The following is a 17,248-nucleotide window of genomic DNA, read 5'->3' as shown; positions in this document are numbered from 1 at the left end:
TAAGATGGTGAGGGTCATAGGTAGGTGATATGTGATAGGTCATAGGAGGTGATATGTGATAGTGTCTTAGCCGTATGGGTTCTGCCCTCGGATTTAAAAATTCGTCAAAAATATATCGAATGACATCTCTAATGAAAGAGCATGAAATTTTGAGTACAACCATATAATTTTTATAATTTATCGATGTACGGTTTTTGAGATAAAATATTTTGAAAGAATTAGAGGAATAAAATGATTTATGGAAGAGAGAAAAAATTGTAGGCATTAATGTATGGTACATCTTGCATTATCATTTGTACATTGTTGAAATTGAAAGTTGAAAGTTGAAAGTTAAAACCCTATTTGCTTTATAATATAATATAAATATTTGCTTTATAATATAGTATAGATATTAAATTCAAAGTGTTTTATTTGATATGTTACAAAATAAAAAGAATTGTTAATAGCTGTTAAAAAAAAAAGAATTGTTAATAAGTAATTCAACAAATTTAAGATCCAAACAATACAAAATTAGACGTTAGAAAAATGAAAAGAATATTTAAAATAAAGATAAAATAACCATATGTGTGGTATTATATTTCACACCGTTAAAGTCGAGGGACAAGAATATGATTACAAGAATATTATTTATTTCTTATTTTATCATAATTTTTTTTTATATTTATTACCGACGATCTTTATCATAAGATAATTGTTTAGAAAAAAGTGTTGTTAGCTTTTTATATAAATAGAACCACCTTATACCTAAAAGTGTGCAAATAATGTTTTGCATGCTACAATTCATTGGCTAAAGAATAAAAGAGAGGAGACTTATCTACTTAGGTGGTGTTTGATAAACTCTTAATTAAAAAGCCATGACTTAATTTTAATTGTCTTAATCCATTAAGTCAAGAAAATATGTTTGTTTTTGACTTAATAAACAAAAAAATAACTATATTGACTTAATCTATATAGACATTGTATATCCATTCAGTCACTTTCTCCATTCAGTCACTTAAAACAAACAAGCCCTTAGTATACAATTGGTATGAAACTTGTTTTCCAAACCGGTTACATAGTGTTTTTAAGCATATAATACAGTCACAAATCCAGTGGAGGAGGGAATAGGCAGTGGCGGAGTAGCACAAATTTTTTTATTGCTGGCCTTGTCTCGACGTAAAATAACGATACCGACTAAATTGTTACGATTTTTTAGGATTATTGACTATTTTTAATGATTGTTAAGAGTTTTTGACACTTTGGGTAGTTTTCATTTATCATTTAATTGCACAAGTACGTCTTTATGAGTTTATTATTAGGATAATCTTTTTAAAGTTTTGAATTATTTGCATTGACGGGTATCCCATATTTGTTTGACCCGTAGCACCAATAAATAATATATCGTTTTTTAAAAAATATTATACTACATGAATCCAGCGGACCCGTAGCCCGGACTACCCCTAAGTTCTATGTAGGTCCGCCTATGGGAGTAGGGGGACTGGGGCTGCCCAGCCCCTCCAATAAGCCCAAAACAATAGATTTTAATCAGTCCATGACCAAAATGAATTTTAGAAGAACTTTAACACTCTATATATTTCTTGACTACATGTGTTTCCTTCACCAATCACGATATTGCTTTAATTTTATTTATCTTATAAAATCAAAGTTAATAAACTTACAAAGAAAAAATTTGTCAAACTTCAAATGAACAAGATACAATTCCTAGTAGACATTTAATTGTTGTCTATATTATCAATACTATTTTTATATAATATATGTCCTATTAAAGTGAAATCCTGACTCTACCTTCACTAAACTGGTGGATTTTTAAAAATCGAACTGGTTTTTGGTCAAGAGTTGACCGATTTTTGGTTCCATTTTTTCGTACACGAAGTGGTGTACATGTACACACTACACAATATCTATCTCCCCAATAAAGCAAGGTTCTTAAGCTAATTACTTTTTAAAAAATGCCACGTGGAAACCTCACCTTTTGTTTCATCCAATTCCTGTCGATTTAATAACCAAAACAAAAAGCAAAACTATAACAAGAAAAACAACGAATCAAAAATATTTTACTTTCAGAATCTTTATATTCGTTTTTTGTTGAACAACACATAAATCACATCATCGCTATCTGTATTCAATCTCCCAGACAAGCTTATCATATCTCATCAAAAAAACTTATGAGAAAAATCCTCAGTTTAGTTTCTAGATTGATTCCTCTACTTCGATTCGTATGATAAAATTAATGAAAAAATCTAATAGATCCATGACTTTTTTTTTTTTTAATAATGTCTCAAACCCTCTATCTGGTAAACAATAATATCCGACCTATCTTCTAAGACTATCAAGCATTTAAGGTATCAATTTTCCTATTTCAATTAACATGTTTTTGAGATTTCAAATTTTAGGGTTTTTATAAATTTTAATATTTTCTCGAATTTCCTTATTTAAATTAAAGTGTGTTTTAAAATTTATTTACAATGCATGAGTTGGTTTTAGTGTACTCGACCTTCGATTTGGGTATTTTTCCTTTGATGCTTCTTTCTTTTTATCTATTACTTACGAGTGATTTTGATGATTCAACGATATAGTGAAACCTGATCTTTAATGATTCTATTGTTGCATGTCATAAAATGTTTTTAATATATATGTTTATTATATTTTCGGGGGTTTTTTTTGAATTTTTTATAAAGGGAAAATTACTTTTGTTGACTGAGTTTTTTTGCTTTGACAGGAACATGAAGATTGGTAAGGGTACTTTGGTTTGTTAATATAGCTATCCTTTCTACTGTATATTTTGATTACAAAATAAAGATGGGTTATCAAATTGGTAGGTATGCATGGGTGCCTTTGCAGGAAATTATTGTTATATCATAATTAAGATATATAGTCTTCATCCATATTTCTAATAGCATAGTAATTTGTCCTTTCTATTTTGGTTAGGGATTTAAAGCTCCAAACGAGTTTGTTGTTATGTTCGGTTTTCTTGAATATCAGGTATTTAGCTATGGGTAAATGTCCATCTTCATTCCCGCAACATTAAACTCGGTAACTTTTTTATTTGTTTGCTTATTCTGGATAGATCCCATTATAATATATATTTCCTATATTTGAAAGATGGGTCTATCAATACCAGTCCATTGCAGAGTGTAAATCTCATTTTTGTATGTACACTAGCTCATGATATTCCATATTTAGAGTAATTTCAAAGTACCTGGTATATTTTGTTGTTTGGGGAATGAAATCAGCTTACAACGAACTTCCGCAGTTGCACAGTTTCATTTGTGTGCTTTTTGCAACTTACACTGTTCCCTACTTTGTCATGTGGAAATTGCTGTTGTTTCTTTATGGCTTACGTCAAAGGATTAAACGCTTAAATTTCCAAAGTACGTACCTTAGGATTCTGCTATGTCTTATTGGATATGTATCATACTATTTTTGTACTTGCTACAATATTGATAGAGAAAAATCAATTCATCACTTCTGTTAATGCAACCAATTTAGCAAAGTTGGATATGTGAGGTATTCGTTCTTCATTAACTGCACCATATTTTTTATTTAAGTTCCCCCCTTTTTTTGACATTCAATAAATTTTTTAATGATGGTAATGTTTTTGAATCGTCAGGTTCCTTTAATTAATCCAAGGTCTTACATGGAAATCTAAGATGTACTTTTAAACCATGTCAGAAGTCATAAAAGGTAAACACAAACTAATAGCGTATTACTTTACAAGGTAACCTAAGGCGTTAAGGTAATTGGCCTTCTTATGTTGTTTAAATCGACTTGTGACTTACTCTGTTATTCCAATAACACCTAATATGTGATCTTCCATTGATTCACAGATGATACTATGTAGAAATTACATGAAGAAGCTAACACTCTTTATGGTAGTGTTTAACCAATGCACAAGAAGCCCTCATAATGTTACTTAAACAGATTGCTTGGTAGTTCAACATTAATTTATATATCAACTCTACTAATAAAATATATTTAAATTCGTTAAACTCATTCATGGTCTTATAATATCTTACATATCTAGCTTCATACCAGACATTTCAAATATATTATATTGGACATACTAGCTACACATATTTACTTACTTTATGTTGCTTAATGGTAGATAGGCTTTTTCATATGCGTCTCAAATTTTACCCTGACTGTTGCATTATATCCACCGACTTTTTCGTACGTGTCTCAAATTTAATGTCGACGCTTGTATGAAACACAATCGCCTCACCAATCAGTGGTACTTATGAAAGTTGAGCTGATTTAGTGCAAGCACACAAATCAATGATAACCCAATAACATTTTGTACATTTTCTAAAAAGGATTGTAGTTGTCTTCTCTCTGTGGATATGAAAAACCTATCGTTACTTTAAGTTATCATTAAGTGGTTTATCTTTTGGATACCAAACTATGTAATTGACTTTCGTTTATTATGTGCTTTTGTTTTTGAATACCAACTATTTGTTTCAGTTTGTAAATACAGCCATACAGGTTATTTAATCATGGTTCGCCTTCTATTTATTTTTACAATAATAGTTGTGTTAAATACATTATATCATATACAAATCCATTAAATTTATACTTTCCTAATCATGCCCGGGTATATATAAATTAGCTAGTTTGGTAGAAAATCTTGGTGTTTTTAATTGAAAATAAAAATAAAAATAAAAATATTAATTACAAAGAGTGATCATGTGCGCAAAAGGCGTATGATAGCCAGCCATAGCAGGCGAAGCCAAATTATAAAAAATCCATCCATCTGAAAACACAATTCATTCCCGATGGCGACGGCGGACATTTCTTCAATGGAAATCGACGATCAGATCGACACAAACCCTAAGTTCTCAATCAACGGTTTGTCCTTTAATTCCTCACTAAACACACACATATACATATATATACACACATAAAATGTATCTATAATTTAATCAAAACTTGTTACTTCAATTGCAGTATTGCAGCTGTTAAAATCAGCGCAGATGCAACACGGATTACGTTTTGGCGACTACACTCGTTATCGGTAATGTTTTCGATTATTAATGCATTGAGTTTTTTTAGGGTTTTAGTTTTATTTAATCGATTGTGATATGTGTGTATATGTATGTGATTACAGGAGATATTGTACTGCACGGTTAAGGAGATTGTATAAATCGTTGAAGTTTACGCATGGCCGTGGGAAGTATGCGAAGAAATCGATAACATTATCGACTGTTACTGAAGTTAGGTATTATATAATATGAAATCTGTGGTTATTGTTTGGTGAATTGTATTATATAATGTGTATCTGACTTGCAATGCATGTGTTAGATCATTAAATGAATCTTTATTAGTATTGCTGGATTTGCTGCAGTATACTTTTTGTTATAGGATTTGATAATAATAATAATAAGAAAGGTTTCAGAATAATGTGCAAGTAAACACATAACTATTGCAACCCGAAACTTCATATCTGTGTAGCTCCGAACTAATAGCATATTTTTGTCCCACAATAGGTTTCTCCATATGGTTCTCTATAGTGCAGAAAGAGCATGGAGCTATGCCATGGAGAAGAGACAGCTTCCTGATGGTCCAAATGCACGCCAGCGAAGTTACCTGATTGGCAGGTTGCGTAAAGCAGTAAAGTGGGCTACACTTTTTTCAGAATTATGTGCTATCAAGGGAGATTCTAGAACATCATTAGAAGCTGAGGTATGTTTTTTTTTGGCACAGGTTATTATCACATAAAATATTAAATGATATGGAATCTTTCCCTTTTTGGATTATCATCAAGTTGATTTTAATTTGCAGGCTTATGCTTCATATATGAAAGGAAATTTACTATTTGAGCAAGATCAGAATTGGGATATCGCATTAAAGAGTTTCAAGAGTGCCAGGCAAGTCTTGTTTTCATGTTTATTTGGTGTATATTCTATGAACATTCTCACATATTCATATTCTTTGATGTGTCTTCTTGTCTTATTATTATTATTATTATTTTTTTTTCTGTTTTCCGGCCCTTGTTATAAACAGGGTTGTTTATGAGGAACTTGGAAAATATGGAGATTTGGATAATCAAGTTTTGTGTCGTGAACGTGTTGAGGAACTGGAACCTAGTATACGCTACTGTTTGCACAAAATTGGCGAGTCAAATTTACAAGCTTCTGAACTTGTACACCTTGGGGAAACTGAAGGACATGCGTTGGATCTTTTTAAAGCAAAGTTGGAGGTACACTAATTACTAATACAACTCTTTAAGTTCTGCAGGCTTGAACAGCCCATTAATTTGGAGCAGTTTGTTTTTGTTTTATTCTTGTAAAATATTACTAGCATGTAGAGTAATTGTCCAAAAAAAATCTTAGTTTTTTCCATTGTTTCAAAATTGTAATTTCAGGCTGTTATGGCTGAAGCTAGATCTCAGCAGGCTGCATCCATGACTGAATTTCACTGGCTCGGTCATAGGTATCCGATATCAAATGCTAAGACTCGGGTCTCCATATTGAAAGGTTATTCGTCAGCCTTTACGCTGTGTTCTCGAGTTTATGTGTGATTACTTACCATAGTTGAAATTCATCAGTCATCGCTATTTTTGCATGTATAAGTTGAAAGATACATGTTGATATGTCCATGTTTTGCTGTATATGTTGGTTAATTTCCTGATTGCTTATGCTTGTATGCTATACGCCACTCTTTATTTCAGCCCAGGAATTGGAGAAAGAGCTACATGATCGAACAGAAGGTGCTCTTCCTGCTGAAAAAAGACTCGCTGTCTTTGACAAAATTTTTGCTGCATATCATGAAGCCCGGGGGTCCATTCGCAATGACTTGGTAACTAGTGACAAAAGAATATAGTTATAGCTTATTTTTTTTGTTGTTGAATGATTTGTCAGTTGCTTAAGCATGCTTAATTTTCATATATCTTTTGATAATAATTTTTTTTCATTCTGTTTCTTTTAGGCCACTGCAGGCAGTTCTGAAAACATAAAGGATGATTTAAGCGGGCTTGATAAAGCTATCGGGGCTGTATTAGGCCAACGGACCATTGAACGCAACCAGCTGCTGGTTAGCATAGCTAAAAGCAAACTTAGCAAAGCCCGTGATGAAAAAAATGAGAAAGTAACCAAGCCTGAAGAACTTGTGAGGTTATTTGATCTTCTTCTACAGGTACAATACTATATGACGCTGATCTGTAGTGACAATCATCAGTTTCTAGTGTCTAGTTGAAAGAATTTTGGTTCTTTGAACTAGCCACAACAAAATTGATTATACACCAAAAAAAAACTATAACTACCTGATTACTCATTCCTTTAACCTGATACGAGGCTTTTACTCCAATCTCACAAGAAGTGTCCTTTTTTTACAAGAAGTTTTTTAGTTATTTTAACTTTATAAGTTTTAGTTTCTGAAATAGTTAAGAGTTTGCCTACTGATTAGAGAGCTTGTTTTCCGATTATTACAACTTTAAACAGCAAAAGCACATTCAACCACTATCTCTTACATTCCAATTTATTACAGTTGATTGTCTAATTAGTTGGTTATTTAAATATGTACTTTCAAACCACACGTTAAAACACCTCCATAATGTTTAATGATGCTTCTGCACCTTGCCGATGATGTAAATAACTACTGCTATGCTGCTGAGTGCTGACTATATGCTGGTTTTTGTTGATCATAGAATACAGCAGATCTCTCTGACTTGTTGAGTTCCGGTAGAGACAGAAAAGAGGAAGAGGTGGCATTATTGGAAGAGTGTGAAATTAAAAGTTTGACCTTCCGAGCTGAAAGGTTAGCTTGACAGTAATTCTGTAAAATATGTTGTCAACTCCAGACTTTAGTGATTTTTTTAACCTGCTAAAGCCGCATGTACAATCACCTCTTTTAGGTGTAAATTTCAGTTTCAATATTGGTGGGATGTTCAAGCTATTTACACGAGAGGTCATACTTGGTCATTTGACAAAGATGATATTATTTAGAACCCTGATACTGCTTCCTCTGAAATGTTATCAGTTTATTTTTGCATTAATTAATTGATATTAGGCTCCTATGTGCGGAATTTTTGATATACCTTCTATAGTGACAACGGTTCCCTTTTTTTCTCTGTGGGTGTTTTTGTTGTGTTATCGTTGCAATACTTCATTTTGACAAATAGAAGACTTGGCAGCTTCAATTCATCAAGATCCTTTTATCCATTTTTCATTGCAGGTGCTTTTTCTTAGCCAAGTCTTATAGTTCAGCTGGGAAGAGGACAGAGGCATATTCCTTGTTTTCTCTTGCTCGCTCTCTTGCTGAAAATGCTCTAAAGAAACTTCGCAGTGTGGGCAACCATGATAAGGTATTTATCCTGTAAATAATATTATCATTAATTTTAGCAAATAATAATGCAGCTTTATATAGCTATAGATAGTATGATAATCTTTTGTAACAGGCGATGCTTAAAGAATTGGAGACATTGTATGACAACTGTAGATCCAGCAGTTGTATTGAACATGCAATGGGAATAATGGAACATGAAAAGGCCCCTGAGGATCTTTCGAACAGGATCTCTACTGTATCAATATCTGGGAGTGATAAGAAGGTATGGAATGCTTTTCTCTCTTCTTACTGCAATTGTTAAGCAAATTAAAAAAAAAACTTGATCCACCATATACACAACTACTGCATATAGGTCCCTACAGTTAAAATGTATCAGTTGATAACAAGGAATGGAGAAAACTAATTTTTCATTCTGGCACCTTTTTGATAAGATATGGTTAAAGGGATTTTCGATATATGACTTGGTGTCAAAATACTTCTGACTACATACCAAGCGAAATGTTGCATTCATTTTGGGATGTAGTGGGTTCCATTTATATATTGCCACTTAATAAGGTGGCAGATTTGACCAATTATATGAATTGATCGATTTGGATTATGTCTAGCACTTATGGGTTAATTGGATTTTTTCTTTTTTGAGAGAATCCTGGTTAAATGGGTTAAATCCATCCAAAGTTTATTTCCAATGTATACATGTTTCGCTTTTATTGTGAAGTTTTAGATTATTATTAAAGTTGATTCAATGATATAATATTTGCAAAAATATGGGACACAAGTATATTTTTTAAAATATTTGAACAAAATATTCTTCAGGTCGATCTAAATTCCGACTGCACTCGTCTTGCTTTGAGTATTATTAGTGTAACCATCTTGCCCATATTCCATCTAGACCCTTCTTCGTAGGGAAAAGTGCCAGATCTTGTGCTAGCTTACTTGCATTAAACTTATATATAAATGTAACAAGGTGAGCTTTCAGCAGGAAAAGTTTCTCATAGAGAATTTGGATTCTTATGAGTCTGCTGTTGCTGGTTCGAGCACAAAGGCAGCTCCGCGTATTGCAGCATATCAGCCAACCTTCCAAGCAGTTCCCTGCAATCCTATTGTTATGGATCTTGCCTATAATGCAATCGATTTCCCATCAATTGAGAACAGAATGAAGAAAGACAAAAAGGGTTTCATTAGTAGGCTTTGGGGATAAATTATACCATCACAATTTAGGTTCATCAAGCGTTATAGATTATGAACAATTTTGTAACAGTAATATTCCGGCTTTCTGTCACATACAGTGTGTTGCTTATCAAATTGGTTAATGAAGAGATTGAGAAATTGAAAATTGCATTTAAACGAAGGACCAACTTTTTGCATAATAAAGTGGTGATAGTTGGAAATGACATTGTTCAAACTTGAAGACCATTCATGTAATGTCAACTCTACTGAATGCAATTGTCATGATCTCTTTTTTTTTTTTCCCCTCAAAAGCTTACATGAATGGTAGGAGATATAAAGATGTGGCAGCTCATGTATTTTTCTGTATACAAAAAAGTTGTACTTAGTGGTGGTTATTGCTTTTATTCATGTTTAATGAACAGATGTATATTATTGAATTTGCCTGACCTGACAGTACCTGTTTGGAGTGTTACTGCAAGATACAAATGATTTTGGAACATGTGACATGTTGAGTTCGATTTGAACTTGCAGTGCATGTGTGTGTGTATATATATATATATATACATATGGTTGAGTTTTTGTGTATCTTGATGGGTTGAATAATTCAGTGACAGTGTTTTAATTGAATATGTACAGTAAGTGCTTGTACTCATCAGCATATCAAGCTACCTAGGAAAGTCTGAAAAGTTATGTACAGAGAAGCCACATTTTTATGCTTAAATGTATGAACACCTATGAGGGTAAACAGGCGTTTTAAGTGCCTACATGGGCCGTTGCAGCAGGTCTAAGTTTGGCCAAGTTATGAGCTGAGTTAAAGGCTGTCGAGTTCGAGCGTGAATTGTTGGTTTGGTGTCCTTGTGGGTTTTTATGTAAATGCGACAATTTTTCTTGTAATATGTCAACGTAAAGTTTTTTCCGTAGAGATTCAACCTTGTTGCTTTAGAAAATTTGCCCCCATACACATGTTCAAATAATACACTGCAGAGTGTATAACAAGGCACAATGTTATCAAGTGAGGGTATTGTTTTTTTTTTAAAAAAAAGAACTTGTGACACATGTTAGTATGCAATCAGTGAACTAACTGTTTTTCAAAGTGCTTTAAAACGCATTTCATGTTAGCAGACCCTTTAACTAACTGTTTTGTAATTTAAAAGTTGTCCTTATTTTCAAGTATTGAGAATACAGATACATGCTTTCGAACACACAAGTTAGAAAAGCTATATCGACAAAGTTGTGACAATTTACATTGATTATTGTGAAAAAGATGCAAGTGGGTTGTTTTTGGCGGGCATATAAGCCTTTTGACTTGTAATAAAATAGAGAAGGTGATCATCACATATATATATATATATATATACGGTTCAAAGCAATTCACAACACACAGCAAACAACGGAGATTTCAATGGCATCCATGAAAATTCGGTTATATTCCCACTAATTATTAATCACCCCTTCAAAATTATCCATTTTCTTTCAAACGTACTCACTCTATCTGTTACCGGCCTTCATCGATATTCAAACTATCACAAAATTCAGAAAAAATAAAAACGGTTAATTTTCCATTATTTATCTATCAACCAATCAATCTGAAAAATAAATATTGTATCGTATTTAATTGAATATTTGTATATACCCTTATTTAAATAAACCTATTATAAATATATCATATTCGTTTTGATAGATAGATTTGTAGACAAAATATATAAAATAAACATATTTGATTCTTCATCGTGTGCGCCTCTCTCTAATGCTGGAGAATTGGAAAATATGCAGCAAGACACGACAAGCATGTATTTTTCTAAACTTGAAGATTCACCAATGTTTCGTCAACAGGTTCGCCTCACTAATCGAGTAGAAATGAATTATCATGTTTCTTGATTATGATCATTGGCAAAAAAAAAAAAAGAAAAGAAAAGAAAAGAAAAATAACACGAATTATAAATTGGTTTTATGAATTTGGAAAGTATTACACATTTTTAAGTATATATTTGTGTAATGCAGCTCCAATGTTTGGAGGAAATTGCAGAGACGTTAAGGGAGAGAGGTTGTAGGTTCTATAAAGGCTGTCGTAAATATACGTAAGGATAATTAAATGTTAATTATTTCTGCAATTTTACCAATTCTTTTGTTGGTGTTTGTAAAATGGTTACTTGATTAGATTCTTGTTGGAATTTCACAGAGAAGGCCTGGGAGAAGCATATGATAGAGATATCTCGTTTTCAAGCTGCCTTGAAAATTTTGGTGGAGGATCCGATCCTATTTCGTTGGCACTTGGAGGTTATATAATTACTGTTTTTTCTCATAGAAAACCTTAGCAACATGTTTCTTTTCTGTTACTGACAATATCATATGCCTTTTTTGTTAATTTAATTTTTTCAGGTCCCGATATGATCAAACTTGCAACTTGCTTGAGAGAAGTAGGGACGTGCAAAGAAAATCTTCGATCTCAGGTCTCAATTTTTATACTAATTTTCTATCTTACAGTACTTAAACACACATACACAGGCTACATATTCATAACAAGATCAGTTACTTTAGCTCTCTTTTATACAACATATTTTGCCGAATGTATAGTATTCTTTTTGCTGCCTTTGTATTATCATTGTACTGATGTCATACATTTGTCTTGTACAGCTTGAGCATACCTTAAGTGAGAGGTTACTGCGATTCACGAATGTTGAGCTGCAAGATATCAAGGTTCCGTGATATACTACTTTCTGATATTTCCGTGATTTGTTATATAGATTCAGTTAATTGTTTCACATATAGTTAGTTATATGCTTAACACAAACCGACATGATTTATGTGATGCTAATTATGTATGAGTGTATGACACAGGAAGCAAGGAAGCGTTTTGACAAGGCTGATGTCGTTTATAGTCAGGTAATATTACGTATTTTTCTACGTGGTTATTATTTGAGTTTTTATCTGGTCACCATATTTGGAGTTTTGGACAATTTGGTGCAGATCCGTGACAAATATTTATCATTGAGGAAAAGTACCCGGACAGAAGTAGCTGCTGCCACGGAAGAGGTATATGTGTTGTCTCGTATAAATATAAATTGTGTAATGGTGCAATGACAGTTATACATGGGTAACCATCGTCATTTATAATTCTAATTTGGTAGAGAGACGTTCCAGGAACTTTACCATGCGAGAATGACATTTGAGCAAGCTCGCTTCAGTCTGGTACTTAAACTTTATCCAACTATATGTCTATATGGTCTATTATGGTTTTTGTTCAGAACTATGATGGGTAATATATATTTTGAAATATAACTTCAGGTTTGTGCTCTTTCAAATGTGGAGGCAAAAAAGAGATTTGAGTTTCTAGAATCAGTCGGTGAAGCAATGGACGCCCATCTGCGTTATTTCAAGCAGGGATATGAGTTATTACATCAAGTGGAGCCTTACATTCACCAGGTTTTATTACTTTTTTATTACTATTAATTTTCTTGTCCTCTAAACTCAACGAATATGAAGTTACCATATCATCTATTATACAGGTATTATCAAATGCACAGAAATCTCGAGAAAGCTACCAGTCTGAACAACAAGCACTAAATGGAAGGATCCAAGAGTACAAAAGGCACATTGATTTTGGTAATAAAGTACCTTGTAATCCTTCCGTTGTGAATGGAGAGTTAACACATCAACCTTCAAGGAAATCCCATAAACTGATACAAGCAGTTATGCAGTCTGCTGCCGAAGGGAAGGTACTCTCATAGAATATAATATTCCTCACATTTTTAAAGAGTTGGAAATTTCGACTCATTTAACTAATGGAAGGTTCAATTCAGGTTATAATCTCTCTAACGGGTCTAATGGGTAATAAAAACTTCGAATTTAGAGGAAATGAGTCAAAAACAGGTAGAAAGTAGCCCAAAGTGTATTTCTAAGACATAAAACATATCATATTTTGCCTAACAAATCTGATTATAATTAAAGTTAAATATACCTTTTCTAATCATGTTTGACACATGTTATCTGTAAAACTTCTAAAAAGTTGGAAATAAAGTTCCTGGGTCAGCGCAACCTGTCCCATACAGTTTAACTGACTCAGTTTAACTGACTTGAACCTATTTTAACTAGTTACCCGAATCGCCCGTTTTGCCACCTCCTTTGAAACATTTTATTACTCTCATACTACAATGGCTAAGACTTCCGTAGTTTAGGTTCAAACCATCAAACAAGGATATCTATCAAAGCGTTCCTCAAATTTGAGAGCAGACTGGAAGAGAAGATTTTTTGTTCTTGATAACCGAGGGATGTTGTATTACTATCGCAAACAAATTGGACGGCCCTCTGTAAGTACTTTATAGTAATGTATTAAAGTTAAGATCTTATCCTATATGTACTATACATTTTCAGCTTTGAACAACTTCCAGGGATCTGGTGCACAGAGAAGTAATTCTGCTGAACCTGGCCCTGGATTGCTGAGTCGGTGGCTATCTTCTCATTATCATGGTGGTGTAAATGATGTTGCACGACATACAGTTAACCTTCTTACATCTACAATAAAGGCAGATTCAGAGCAGTCAGATCTTAGATTTTGTTTTAGGATTATATCACCAACAAAAATATACACTTTGCAGGTGAGTTTTTTCTTCTAATTATGATAGCTTTGATGGTTTGTCTCTAGTTTACCTATTAGAGGAGGAGACTTTGACCGGATCAGTTCGGTTAAGTCTTATCTCTAACGGATGAATACAAAAAATAAAACAAAAAGCCAAAAAACTGGTCAAATGGGTTGAACAGGTTAAAAGCGTGTTTGGATCATCTTATAGAAAAACTTAGATTAATATCGAAAAAATAACTTTTTTTGTAATCATATATGAACTACTGATTATTCATTTACTATTTTTAAGTTTTGGACAGAAGTTTTCTAAATTAACTAGGCCAGATTGGATCTTTACGGAAATTACCAGTTTTGACCTGTTTCTTTGCGCATCCATTTTGCCACCTCTAACTATAACTTTTGAAAGCTGGGTCATTGGTTATTGACTTGCAGGCAGAGAGTTCACTGGAACAAATGGATTGGATTGACAAAATAAACGGAGTAATAGCTTCATTATTAACTGCCCAACTACCACCTGAGAGAGTAGGTGTTGTAAGGTGCTACATCATGATATATATTTTATTCAAAATTATGACAATTAAGTTTATTTTTTCCAGCATCTATGTGCGAGTCCTACAAGTGAAACCAGTTCAAGAGAGAAACCATCAGGTCAAGATTGGAAGTCTTCTGAAGATTATGCCGAGAAGGACCACAATTCTAAGAATATGATGCGTATATGTCGAAGTTCACAACAGTTACAATACAGTGTGAGGAGTGACAGACCCGTTGATGCATTAAAAATGGTACCTGGTAACGATAAGTGTGCTGATTGTGATTCACCCGAGCCCGATTGGGCTTCCCTTAATCTTGGTGTTCTTATCTGCATTGAGTGCTCTGGTGTTCACCGCAATCTTGGTGTCCATATATCCAAGGTAAGTTATATTGAATTCACCCTCACATTTTTTTTAGCATTTTACCAAATCTCTATAGCTTATGTTTGGATTCTCCCATGTAGGTAAGATCTTTAGAACTTGATGTGAGGGTATGGGAACCTTCTGTCATCACATTGTTCCAGTCTTTGGGGAATGTATTTGCCAACTCAATATGGGAGAAATCCTTGACTGCAAGAACTCATCAAGGTGATGATTTACCTACAAGGTAATTTTATTACAGTATCAATTTGTGTTTAGTAGAAATATACTATATCTTCTTATTTGGGGCTGTTTTAACCTTCAGGTTATAATTCTTATGCTGTAGGTCAATGGAGTCTGATAAATCAAGAGAGTCCTTTGAGAAGCCAAGTTGTGATGATCCCATATCCACAAAGGAGAAGTTCATTCATGCAAAGGTACATTTTATTACAATTATATATATATATATATATATATATATGGAAAAGGTTCATATGAGAACCATTTGAATTGGAAGAACTATGAGACCCTTTGAATTATAACTTGATGTTCATGTGTGAATGACTGAATGGTATAAGTGAACAAAATAATGCACATATGAACATATCAAGTAATACCCAATATTACCTATGTTCATATGTGAATGGTTCTCACATGAACCTCTATATATATGTGCATGGTGGTGGTTATTGTATTACTTAATGAAAAAGCTCTTGTAGTGAAGTTTCATCTTATGGTGCAGTATGCAGACAGACGCTTTATTCAAAAAGTAAAGGACCCACGTCATCTTATATTACTCGAGCAACATTTATGGGAAAATGTCCGTGCTAATGACAAAAAAGCAGTTTACCTCTTAATTGTGATATGTGAAGCAGACGTGAATGCTGATCATGGTCATGCCTCATATATCTCCTCTTCATCGGTAGCTCGCATCATGCACTTTGAAGACCAGAGTAGTCTTGCCAGTGAATTTGACTACTTAAAAGGTTATTGTACAGATGACTCCTCAAGATCTTTGACTTCAGTAAAAGAAATTGATGACCCATTGACTAATGAATCTCTTAACGGCTGCTCCCTGCTTCACCTCGCTTGCCAAACTTCTGACTGTACCATGGTAGAGCTGCTCTTACAGCACGGTGCCAACATAAACGCTTCTGATGCAAAGGGTCAGACACCACTGCATCATAGTATTACAAGGGGTAGACTTGCCATTACAAGGTTACTTCTTAGCAGGTAATGCATTTGCTTACCAATAGTTATATGTGGCGGGTTGGATAAAGGGTCAAAACAACTTTGAAAAACATGATATTCCATTATATGGGACAGGACAAGTTGGCCAGGCAAGCTCCTTTTTGTTTTTTGTTAAGCTGTTTATAAATAATGTGTTCAAAAAGGTGCTTGCTGGGTCAGGCGGGTAATGCATTTGTTTACTAATAGCTACATGTGGTGGTCAGGCGGGTTAGGTTACAGGTCAAAACCTTTTTGCAAAGTCTTTGTTCATGATTAGAATACACAGTACTGTAAGATTAATAATGAAATACTTAAAAATGAAATACGATTTAGAAAGTTTGTACGAATTAAAAATAGACTTGTTTGACCTATTCCCCTTTTAGTTAAACGTGTTGATACAACCCAGTTAACCTTTTTGAAATAAAACACAACCAATATTAACTCATTCGTAAGTAAATGAGTGGAACTGCCACCTCAATCTCTTAAGACACTTGAAATAAAAGGGTTATCAACAAACTTCAGCTATCAAGTTACTTGATTGAGCTCTATAGCCCGACTGAGTGTCTATGTGATGATACTTATTGTAGGGGAGCTAATCCACTAGCAGCAGATACAGCAGGTAAAACACCTCGTCAGCTTGTTACAGAATTGGGAATTGATGATATCGATATTCTTGCTCTCTTAAGAGCAGCAAATAGTTAGCACTTAGTGCAAGTACAAAAACTGATAGTAGGGTCTTTAGAATGGTGTACATTAACAATCTTTTATTTATTTGTATAATCAAGATGAAGCTGATTGATAAGTTCACATCATAATAATTACATACATCCACACATAATATACGCAGGATCTAAGCTTTGTTGTAATGAAACGTATTGTTGATATACTTAAATTCAAAAGAATTCCAGTTATATCTTGTAGAGGTGGCAAGATGTGTGTTTTGTGCAACATGTCATAACAGGGTCAATTATAGGGCCCTATTAAGTACGGGTAAACATAACATCGAGTGACGTTGGTTTGAACTTTGAACTACAAGCACTTTACACTATGAATACAACATAAATTTAAATTAGATCTAAAGCAATGTATGGATATGAAAATA

General features: G+C 33.4%; 2 protein-coding genes across 4 annotated transcripts; both read left to right on the top strand.

Moving 5' to 3' along the window:
* The first annotated feature begins 4,710 nt into the window (after positions 1–4,710).
* On the top strand, positions 4,711–9,893 carry LOC122587119 (signal recognition particle subunit SRP68). Of its 3 annotated transcripts, none has more exons than XM_043759201.1 (13): positions 4,711–4,845; positions 4,945–5,011; positions 5,105–5,215; positions 5,484–5,679; positions 5,779–5,864; positions 6,001–6,196; positions 6,362–6,473; positions 6,668–6,795; positions 6,925–7,131; positions 7,643–7,752; positions 8,170–8,299; positions 8,393–8,542; positions 9,260–9,893. In XM_043759201.1, exons 1-13 carry the CDS (start codon positions 4,773–4,775, stop codon positions 9,476–9,478), a joined length of 1,785 nt encoding a protein of 594 aa, XP_043615136.1. In that variant the 5' UTR covers positions 4,711–4,772; the 3' UTR covers positions 9,479–9,893. The 3 variants fall into 3 exon arrangements, with proteins under 3 accessions (XP_043615136.1, XP_043615135.1, XP_043615137.1); XM_043759200.1 differs by having other exon boundaries at positions 4,712–4,845; positions 9,257–9,893; XM_043759202.1 differs by lacking the exons at positions 4,711–4,845; positions 4,945–5,011 and having other exon boundaries at positions 5,048–5,215; positions 9,257–9,893.
* Positions 9,894–11,193: 1,300 nt separating this feature from the next.
* LOC122589594 (ADP-ribosylation factor GTPase-activating protein AGD3-like) lies at positions 11,194–16,974 on the top strand. The gene is made up of 18 exons (XM_043761903.1): positions 11,194–11,280; positions 11,449–11,525; positions 11,627–11,724; positions 11,827–11,897; positions 12,082–12,144; positions 12,286–12,330; positions 12,415–12,480; positions 12,589–12,636; positions 12,733–12,870; positions 12,954–13,163; positions 13,623–13,758; positions 13,819–14,042; positions 14,459–14,548; positions 14,623–14,937; positions 15,021–15,163; positions 15,263–15,353; positions 15,659–16,149; positions 16,734–16,974. The coding sequence occupies exons 1-18, from the start codon at positions 11,215–11,217 to the stop codon at positions 16,846–16,848; spliced, it is 2,487 nt and encodes an 828-aa protein (XP_043617838.1). The 5' UTR covers positions 11,194–11,214; the 3' UTR covers positions 16,849–16,974.
* Positions 16,975–17,248: the final 274 nt, after the last annotated feature.

The sequence above is a fragment of the Erigeron canadensis genome, chromosome 2, assembly GCF_010389155.1.
Source record: "Erigeron canadensis isolate Cc75 chromosome 2, C_canadensis_v1, whole genome shotgun sequence".
NCBI lineage: Eukaryota > Viridiplantae > Streptophyta > Magnoliopsida > Asterales > Asteraceae > Erigeron > Erigeron canadensis.
Note: the sequence above shows the minus strand (reverse complement) of the source record. Positions and strands in the feature narration are given on the sequence as shown.